This window comes from Eucalyptus grandis, chromosome 5 (genome assembly GCF_016545825.1).
Source record: "Eucalyptus grandis isolate ANBG69807.140 chromosome 5, ASM1654582v1, whole genome shotgun sequence".
In the NCBI taxonomy this organism is placed as follows: Eukaryota; Viridiplantae; Streptophyta; class Magnoliopsida; order Myrtales; family Myrtaceae; genus Eucalyptus; species Eucalyptus grandis.
This window is the reverse complement of record NC_052616.1, coordinates 26,585,877-26,596,093: the sequence shown is the minus strand read 5'-3', so window position 1 is coordinate 26,596,093 and position 10,217 is coordinate 26,585,877. Positions and strand designations below refer to the sequence as shown.

The 10,217-nt window shown below is 43.4% G+C and overlaps 1 protein-coding gene across 1 annotated transcript; it reads left to right on the top strand.

Annotated features, from left to right (window-relative positions):
- Positions 1–1,392: 1,392 nt before the first annotated feature.
- LOC120293789 lies at positions 1,393–4,017 on the top strand. Its single transcript, XM_039313536.1, has 5 exons — positions 1,393–1,585; positions 2,382–2,576; positions 2,637–2,830; positions 3,379–3,673; positions 3,776–4,017. Exons 1-5 carry the CDS (start codon positions 1,393–1,395, stop codon positions 4,015–4,017), a joined length of 1,119 nt encoding a protein of 372 aa, XP_039169470.1.
- Positions 4,018–10,217: the final 6,200 nt, after the last annotated feature.

Here is a 10,217-nt window from a genome sequence, read left to right as displayed (position 1 = left end):
TTGGGATAGTTAATAGGAAAGACCTTTCTTTATGCTGACGCTTGTGATTGATTAGCTTATTGGTAGATTATTTTGTGTAGGTCGCTCAATTTTCTAATTCTATGTGGAATTGGAAAGCATGTTCTATAAAAAGTCTGTATCATTAGCAATCCGGAGCAGAGGACTCCTCGGAAGATGACTGTTGCGTCAGTTGCTCGGGGTAGGACATTGACTAGGGTTGATACCTAAGATAGAGCATCGGCTTAGGCCAGCGCAAGTGTAAGAGTACCACCGCAGGTCGGTACTGCTATAGTAGCACCGGGCGATCAAAGAATAGAGGGGATTATCCAAGCGCTCGAGACCTTGGGGAACTTAGTGGGACAGTAGGCCCAGAATCGAGCTACCGCCACTGCTGCCGTTGTTACAGCCGCACCTACTAGAGTCCCACCTGGGAAAGTGATCGGGGAACGACCGATGCATAAGCTAGTAGAACAGTTTCTGAAGCTGAACCCGCCGAGATTCTCAGGAGCAAGCGATCCCAAGGCTACAGCCCTCTAGATCCAAGAATTAGAGAAGGCCTTCGCACTGTTGAGGTGCTCGAAGGAAGACAAGGTAGTTCTTGCGGTCTACCAGTTGCAAGGAAATGCAAGAATCTGATGGAGGGCCACCAGAGGAAGAGTGTTTCTTGAAGATGTAGTCCCGGTGTGGAATGCCTTCGTTGAAGTCTTTAATGGAAAGTACTTCTCTGACAGTGCTAGAGAATAGAAAATGGTAGAATTTCAACGTCTTCATCAAGGTCTGATGTCTGTAGACGAGTACGAGGCAAAGTTTGCCGAGTTGTCCCAGTACGCCCCTAGACTGATTGAGGATCCAGTCGACAGACCAAGGAGATTCTGAGATGGACTGAGACCGGAGCTAAAGGATCCGTTGGTGCCGTTTAATCTGAAAGATTAAAATGACTTATATGAGAGGGCGCAGCTGATCGAGAGAAACTTGAACGAACGAGCTGCCACATCTGGGTCATGGTTCGGGTCCAACAGAGATGATAATCGGTTCGGGAAGAAGCCGATGACAGGAGGAATGTATCCTATTCCACCTAACAGAAAGGGTGGGATTGGAAAGTTGGCACCCAACCAGAATGGCGTGTGTCGTTTCTGTGGAAAACGACATGGTTCAGCCCCGTGTTTTATAAGAACGGGAGCTTGTTTTGGATGTGGCCAATAGGGCCACCAGATCAAAGACTGTTCGCGCAAGCCGATGGGATCACAACCGCCACTACCACTGATGGGACAAAACCGAGGGAGTGCGTCACAGAACACACCGCAGGGTATGATGAATAGGCCTCCAGCACAGGGAAGGGTGTATGCTGTCATCTAACGAGAGGCAAAGGACTCACCAGACATGGTTACAGGCATGGTATCACTGAACGACCATACTGCTTATGCTTTATTTGACTCTGGAGCTACGCATTCATTTATTGTTGAGCAGTACGTTAAGTTGATAGGGTTGAGTCCAGAACCGTTGGGGTCAGTAATTAGTATATCTACCCCGTTAAAGGATAAGATGTTGTCTGCAGTAGGCTGTCTTGGTTACAAGTTAGTTATTGGTGAGCGAGAGGAAAGAATAGATTTGATTGTGCTGTCCATGTATGATTTTGATGTGATCATTGGCATGGATTGGCCCACCAAGCAACCAACTATTGTAGATTGTTATTGTAAAGCGATTCAGTTTAACCCGTTAACGAGTGAAAGTTTCAAGTTTATTGGGAGTCGAGGAGGATCCTTGATTACCTTAATCTCGTCGTTTGAGACAACCCGTTTGTTAGATGGGGGTTGCCGAGGTTATTTGGCAACTGTAGTGGATACGACAAATTAGGAGCCGAAGATGGAGGACATCGCTATGGTATAGGAGTTTCCTGATGTGTTTCCTAAATCACTCGTTTTGCCCCCAGAAAGGGAGATCGAGTCCTAAATCACTCGTTTTGCCCCTAGAAAGGGAGATCGAGTTCATGATTGAGTTGGCCCCCGGAATGGAGCCGATCTCTAAGGCTCCTTACCGTATGGCGTTGTCAGAATTGAAAGAACTGAAGGTGCAGATGCAAGAGTTATTGGATAAATGATTTATACATCCTAATGCATCGCCTTGGGATGCACCAGTCCTGTTTGTGAGGAAGAAAGATGGTTCATTGCGTCTTTGCATCGACTATCGGCAACTCAATTAGGTGATGATCAAGAACAAGTACCTATTGCCAAGGATTGATGACTTGTTTGACTAGTTACAGGGAGCGTCGATATTTTTTAAAATTGACCTAAGGACAGGTCACCATCAATTGAGGATCAAGAAGGAAGATATACTGAAGATAGCATTTCATACACGTTACTATCATTATGAATTTACTGTAGTGCCGTTTGGTTTAACCAACGCCCAAGTTGCTTTCATGGATCTGATGAATCATGTATTCAAAGGGTATCTGGATCAATTCGTGATCATGTTCATCGACAACGTCTTGGTGTACTCAAGAAGTCTTGAAGAGCACAAAAGACATTTAAGGACAGTACTTCAGACTCTGAAGGAACATGGATTGTATGCTAAGTTCAGTAAGTGCGAGTTTTAGTTAACTCGTGTAGCTTTCTTAGGTCACGTGATTTCTGGCGAAGGGATTTTCATGGACCCGACCAAGATTGAAGCAGTGATCAACTGGCCAAGATCGATGACAGTGACAGAGATAAGAAGTTTCTTGGAATTGGCCAGCTATTACAGACGATTCGTGGAAAGATTTTCTGCAATAGCCATGCCTCTAACCCAATTGCTAAAGAAGGAAAAGAAGTTTGAATGGATAGATAAGTGTGAGGTAGTTTTCAAAAGCTTAAGAAGAAGCTGACTACCGCACCAGTGCTGACTATTCCGTCTTGTCCTGGAGGATATGAGATCTATAGTGATGCATCATTTAAAGGACTGGGTTGCATTTTCATGTAGCATGGCAGAGTTGTTGCATACGCGTCCCGTCAGTTGAAGCCTCATGAGTTGAATTACCCGACGCATGATCTAGAACTTGCAGCGATCATCTTTGCTCTGAAGATTTGGAGACACTATTTGTGTGGAGAAAAGTTCCAAATCTTTACAGACCATCAGAGTTTAAAGTATTTATTCTCTCAGAAGGAGTTGAACATGAGACAGCGTCGTTGAATGGAACTTCTCAAGGACTATGACTGCAACATCCTGTATCATCTCGGAAAAGCCAACAAGGTTGCAGACGCGTTAAGTCGAAAGTCTTCGATTGCGCAAATGGTGATTTAGGAGTGGATCCTACTCGAAAGAGCTCGAGATTCGGTTTTCAAATTTGAGGTAGGCCACCTTTCAAGTCTTATGGTCATCCTCAAAATTGAACCGGAAGTACAGATAAAGATTAAGACATTGCAGTTTACAAATCCGGAGATCCAGAAAATTCTGCAAGAAGATACGGAAAAGAGAAAGGCTGATTTTCAAGTTTCTGAGGATGGAACACTAAATTTTCGTGGGCGATTGTGTGTACCTAACAATGCAGAGCTTAAGGAAGAGATCTTGTTAGAAGCTCATCGTAGCAGGTACAACATTCATCCAGGCAGTACAAAGATGTATCAAAATCTGCATCAACACTATTGGTGGACTGATATGAAGGCAGATATTGCCAAACATGTCGCCAAGTGTCTAACGTGTTAGCAAGTGAAAGCACAGCATTGTAAGCCGGGAGGACTTTTGCAACCTCTTGAGATTCCCGGATGGAAATGGGAACATATCACAATGGATTTTGTGATAGGCTTACCGAGAAGTAAGAGAGGTAATTATTCTATATGGGCTGTAGTTGATAGATTGACGAAGTCTGCTCACTTCATCGCAGTACGAAAGGACTTTGCATTGGATAGATATGCAGAGTTGTACATGAGTCAGATAGTTCGTCTGCATGGAGTACTAGTGACGATTATGTCAGATCAAGACCCGAAGTTCACAGCAGCCTTCTGGAAAAGTTTACAAACTACTTTGGGAACAAAGCTGCAATAGAGTACAGCCTATCATCCGCAGACAGATGGCCAATTTGAGAGGACAATTCAAACCCTCGAGGACATACTGCGAGCTTGCATGTTGGACTTTAAAGGAAGCTGGGAGGAACAGCTTCATCTAGTTGAGTTCACCTACAATAACAGTTATCAGCAGAGCATTCAGATGACACCGATTGAAGCATTGTATGGCAGAGCGTGCAAAACTCTAGTTTGTTAGGATGAAGTTAGAGAGCGTAAAATCACCGGCCCTGAGTTGGTTCAATAGTTAGTGGACGCCGTCAAAGTTATTCAAGAAAGACTAAAGACTGCTCAGAGTCGCCAGAAAAGTTATGCAGATAAGCGGCGAAGATCATTGGAATTCTAAGTTGGTGAACACATTTTTCTTAAAGTATCACCAATGAGGGGTACTTCACGCTTTGGCAAGAAATGGAAGTTAAGTTCGAGGTACGTCGGTCCCTTTGAGATTTTGGAGCGAATTAGGACTTTGGTATATTGTCTTGCGTTGCCGCCGAGGCTTGCACAAGTGCATGATGTCTTTCACGTGTCGATATTGAGAAAGTACAAGCCTGACCCGACCCATGTACCGAATTTCAAAGAATTGGACGTGGATAAAAGAGTGTTGTACGTGGAGAGATCGGTTCAGATCGTAGATCGAAAGGAGTAAGTTCTGCGTAACAAGACGATCTCTTTGGTCAAAGTGGTCTGGCAACACCATGGAACAGAAAGAGCTACGTGGGAAAGTGAAAAATCAATGAGACGTCAATAACCCCACCTTTTTGAAAAAGAATTATAATAGTTTAAATTTCGATGACGAAATTTTTATAAGAGGGGAAGGGTTGTGACATCCTTAATTTTCAACCCTATTTCAATTATATGAACAGGGCTTTTCATCGACGCACCTACGGCCTTTTTTCTCTGAATTGATCACTCACAAGTTAATTGATCTATCACGCCCCAAACCTCAAGCGCATGCGCATCCCTCGATAATCGATAAAATTGCCACATTCTCATAACGCGTCGCTAACCCAAACGAATCATGCATAAGCAGAAGCGAAATAAACCATCCCTAGACGACAACAAACATGGGATATAAAAGCAAGACAATCAAATTTCACAACCACACCTTTATAAACAAGTTAGTTTATACACAAAGGCCATCTCTAAGGTTTATGCACAGAAAACTTGATCAAAAAGGGCTACGAGCCACCTAAACCCTGGACTCTCCAGTCCCCGGCTCCAGGTTTTTCACGGCACCATCCGGAGTGTCGATATCCAAAGGGTGCCTAATCTCACACTCCCTGGTCCCAACGGGCGGTCCGTCAAAACCACCCAAAGGACCCTCCCGACTCCCATCGGGCTTGTGGAGGTAGCATGCCTTGAAACGATGAGGTACCAAGTGGGGTAGGCCCTCATCGACCCAAACGGTGGACTCAACAAACTCACGGGTCAGGCTGGTCCCGGAAACTGGGAAATAAGAGTGCTAGAAATCTACCTCCCTCAGAACCCCTTAGCGCATATGACGTCCCTCCATTTAAGGACTTGTAAAGAGTTAAACCACGACGGGGTGAGACAATGTCTCAGCAAGTTCACACCCTAAACCCCGATTAGGAAGGTAATACGCCTAGAGGCAGTCTAATCACACATCACAGAAGACTCACCTCGCCTCAGTTCCTTCCTGCACGTTAGTACAGCTCATATAACAGATATATACAGTAATAACACTCAACAATTGGAACGCCTTAACTTTTATCTCAATCAATCACAAGAGTCCCAATTGTAAGGCCAAATCGTTATGACACGTCACATTCCACGTCACACAATTTTGTTTCATAATTAGGCACATCAATTTCAATCATCCATGCGTCCCAATTGATTACAACCCAACGGCCACGGCCGACTCAACAATTAGTGATCTTCCGACATAGCCAGGCGTCGTCTCGCACCATCGAGCACGACAACGTCTACATCTAGACGGCATTTCGCATAGGAGCATTGGTCCAACCTCCACTATGACTGGCATCCGTTGTCAGGGGCATTCCACACAGGAGCATCGCCCGGCGTAAACACTCGTGACGGGTTCACATAGCGAATCCATACATATAATCCCGGCTAAGACGTTGTGCTTTACATTCAAATGCCTTAATTAAAATAATGTACTTGGCATATTTTCTTCATATTGAAAACACCCAGTATTTTCTAATTAAATATCAAAATTTCATATTTTTTAAAATAATAAATAAAAATCACAATCACCACTCAATTGCACAAATTATTATTCAATTGCATAAACTGATTTCACCATGAAAATTAGCACGAAATTCTAGCGACCGGCTATCCCGATATAATTTCTGGAAAATATTAAATAATTAAATAGATTGCAAAAAAATTAATTAAATAAATGCAAATTAATTCAATAAATGCCTAATTAAGCCTAATACACTAATTTAATCCCCTAATTGGATCTAGAAAAATAATGCACTAATCTACATAAATCCTACAATCTAATTAACCCTTAATTAAAATATTCTAACCACCTAATTGGCCTAATTAACCAACTAAATCACTAATTACTCTAATCTAACCACATAATCTAATCTTCGGCTAAGCTAATTATCCCCTAAGCATAATTAACTCCCTAAGTGGAGTTTAGAGAGTAAACTCACCAGATTAGCGAGCCAGTGAGTTCACGACGATAGCGGCGCAACGAGAAATGAGACTCAGATCAACAGCAACGCCAAGGGAGGCCGGGAAAATGTCGGAAACGGGCCACAAAACCTCACGGCCACAGTTGGCCTTCAATTCTGTCCAAGTGCTGGACCAAAGGGCTTCACAGCTAAAATGGGCTAGGCTGGCACGAGAGGTTACACGACGGAACCAGGCGGCGTCGAGGACTTCAGGACGGCGACGGAGGCGGCTCGACGGCTTCGGACGACGGCTAGGCGAGCTCGGGGCAGCAACTTGAGCAGGGACCGCGCGATCTGGAGTCACGGGCATGAGGCGTGACAGACGGCACTCAAGCAACAGCCGCTAAATAGACGGGTGCTGGACCGGCAATCAACAGCTGCATGGGCCCGAACAGCTTTCTTTGCTAGCTTGCTGGCTGGTTTTCTACTTCAAAGATAGCAACAGTGGTGGAATATAAGGCAAGGAAGAAGAAGGATGAAGGGCTGCAACTAGCTAAGGGAACAATGGCCTCCAAAGTCTTCAAAAATATCTTAAGCCATCATGAGAGAGGCCTCAAAGTCCACAGCCACCATCCTCAGCCATTTCTCTTCTAAGACTTCCCCAACAAGCCACCAAAGTGGTCCAAAATGTTGCTGCCCCATGGCATACGAATTTGAGACATTTCCCTTCCAATTCAATTCAAATCCTCTCCAATTGGACTCAAATCAATGGCCAAAATGTCAAGGTAGTAGCCCACTTCAAATTCTACAATTTTCCTCACCCATTGATCCATCTTGGATACTAAAAGTGCACTAAAAAATGGGCCTCCGAATTTCCTAGTCCAATTTCGTCCAATTTTGATTTTAACCAAAAATCCGGGCTCGCCGAAAATTCTTCGGAGGATGAGTCGATGTTCCTTTGTTGAGACGACCTATCTCCGGTCTCTGATCGATTTTGACGGTGCGGTATTGACCCTTGCAAATTAGCACGGTTGAGCAGTCGATCTTTGGTCAAATTCTCAAGTCAATCGCGTTTAGATTCCTTAATGGCTTCACCTGATAAACTAGTTATCTTATGAGTGGCCAACTCAGAAAAAAAAAAAAACTATAGGTGCGTCGATGAAAAGCCCAACTTATTCAATTGAAAACAAAATAAAAAATCAGGCTGTCACATGATCTATCAGGTGAAACCATTAAGGGATATAAACGCAGCAAACTTGAGAATTCGATCAGAAATTGACTACTCGACCATGATAATCGACAAGGGTCAATGTGACACCGTTATAATTGATTAGTGATCGGATATAGGTCGATTCGATGGAATGGCATAATTAAATTGTGGGTGATTCCACATAATTGCAAAATGCACGTCGAACAGCACTAACTCGATTTTCTGTCGATCCTGTACTCAATACTCGTAATTGAAACCTTGAGATTTTTACGATAACCAAATGTCGCTGACGAGTCAAAGATGCACAAACGTGGATCAAAACTTATCGACCACGGGTTAAATGTGCTAAAATCCCTAAAAACTATCCGGTAGGTCAGGTCGCGCTAAAATCGCGTCTGATTGATTTTAACCACGAAATTGAACTCAATTCGGGAATCGAATATTCGAGCGTGTCACGATTTATTTTTGGGACCTCGTCTCATCTTTTGAAGAAATTCCGTCGAGATGGGAATTTTTGTGAAAAATCAATTTTGGCAAATTGGAATTTTGGAAATTCGTATGGGCTGGTTTTTAAACATTTTTGGCTGCCCATTTGGCTTATTTGTGAAGTTTTAGGAGGGAAAATTGCTATTGGATGATGCTTGGACTTTGGGGGCTTGTTCATCATCACCTTGATATTTTGCAAGCCATGGGATTGGCTCAAGCCTTGACTTTATTTCCCCTTGTCCCGCTCCCATGCGTGAAACCCCTTGGCCGAACACCCTCTACAGCAACTTCTTATTCTTCTGCTTCTTCTTCTTCCTTTCACTTCATCTTCTTCATTTCCATTTCCTTACTACAAAACAGAACCAACCAATCCATCACCACCTCCATCCCTGCCGTAAGCCGCCAGTCATCGCCCAGCCAACCGCACCATCGTCCGAGATCAGCTCCGTTTGGTTTGGTTGCCGCCCGCCTACTCACTCGAGCTTGACTGCCTCTCGCTGTCCCTAAGCCTGCCAGCCCGTGACTGTCACTACCAACCAGCCGCCCCTAGCCGACCGTCCACACCTCACCGCCCGTCCCCATGCCAGCTAGCCACCCACCCATCTCAATCCAATCCAGCCCCATCCCAACCGAGACCAGCCAGCCCACAAAATCGACTTCTTGCTTGGCCGTGAGCCTTGCTAAGCTATTTTTAACCTCTTCCTAGCCTTCGTTGGAGTTGCCGTAGCCACAGGATCTCACCGCCGTCACGCCGCACTCGCCGTGAACCCATTTCCACACTAGTCTAGTAAGTTAACGCCCTAATCTTGGATTAGGAAGTTAATGGCACTTAAGTGGTTAGTTTAGTGTTAAACTAGATTAGTGTTAATCCTTGGTTAGTTGAACTAATTAGTTAGGCTATTTAGTTAGGCTAGCTAATTAGTTAGAATGGTTAGTTAGGTGATTTAGTTAGCTTAATTAGATTATGTAGCTAGCCTAGTTAGATGAGATAGTTAGTTCAATTAGGTTAGTCTGGTTAGTTTATTTAATTTAATTAAGTAATTTAGTTTAAATAATTTACAATTTATTTAATTAAATGCAATTTATTTAATTAATTATAATTAGTGTAAATTGTACCGGGATAGCCGGTTAGTGGAATTTTACGTTGATCGTCGTGGTTGAATTGGTTTGTGCAATTGATTGCTAGATCATGCAATTGGGTGCTTGGTGATGATTTTTAATTATTATTGCAAAAATATGATTTTATGGTATTTAAATAGAAAAATATCGGATGTCAGGTTTTGATGCCAAAAATATTTTATATACTATATAAAATTGTGGAATTTTTAAATAGGAGCGTATCACGTTTTGTGGATCAATTTAAATGTGTGACCACGCACAATTATTTTACCAGGTATTTTTAATACAAAGAAAATTAGTCAAGTCCATTATTTGAAATGGAAATATTTGAGTGCAAAGCACGATGTTCTTGGCCGAGCATGGATGTACGTGTGGTCATTATCGGAACCCGTCCTAATGCGTTCACGCGGGATGATGCCTGATTAAGTTCAGATGCTCTTGACAACGGATGCCGATCGCAGTGAAGGCTAGGCCAATGCTCCTTTGGGAATGCCGTCTAGATGTAGACGTTGCCGTGCCCGACGAAGCAGGACGACGTCCGATTATGCCGAATGACCGTCAACTGTTGAGTTGGCAGTGGCTGTTGGGTCATAAATAAGTGGAACACGCGTGAGTAATTGAGATAGCCGTGCCTAATTATGTGATGAAATTGTATGGCACGGAATGGGACGTGTCATAACAATTTGGCCTTATAATCAGGACCCCTGTTAATAATTGATGAATGATATGAGGTGTTTCAATTATTAAATATATTTATTGTAT

Bases quoted from the DNA above. Each gene is read 5' to 3' on its own strand.
- LOC120293789 (XM_039313536.1), top strand. From the start codon at position 1,393: ATGGTATCACTGAACGACCATACTGCTTATGCTTTATTTGACTCTGGA. The intron at 2,577-2,636 runs GTAAGTGCGAGT...TTTCTGGCGAAG, and splicing joins TGGATTGTATGCTAAGTTCA to GGATTTTCATGGACCCGACC. The intron at 3,674-3,775 runs GTTAGCAAGTGA...ATTTTGTGATAG, and splicing joins TGTCGCCAAGTGTCTAACGT to GCTTACCGAGAAGTAAGAGA.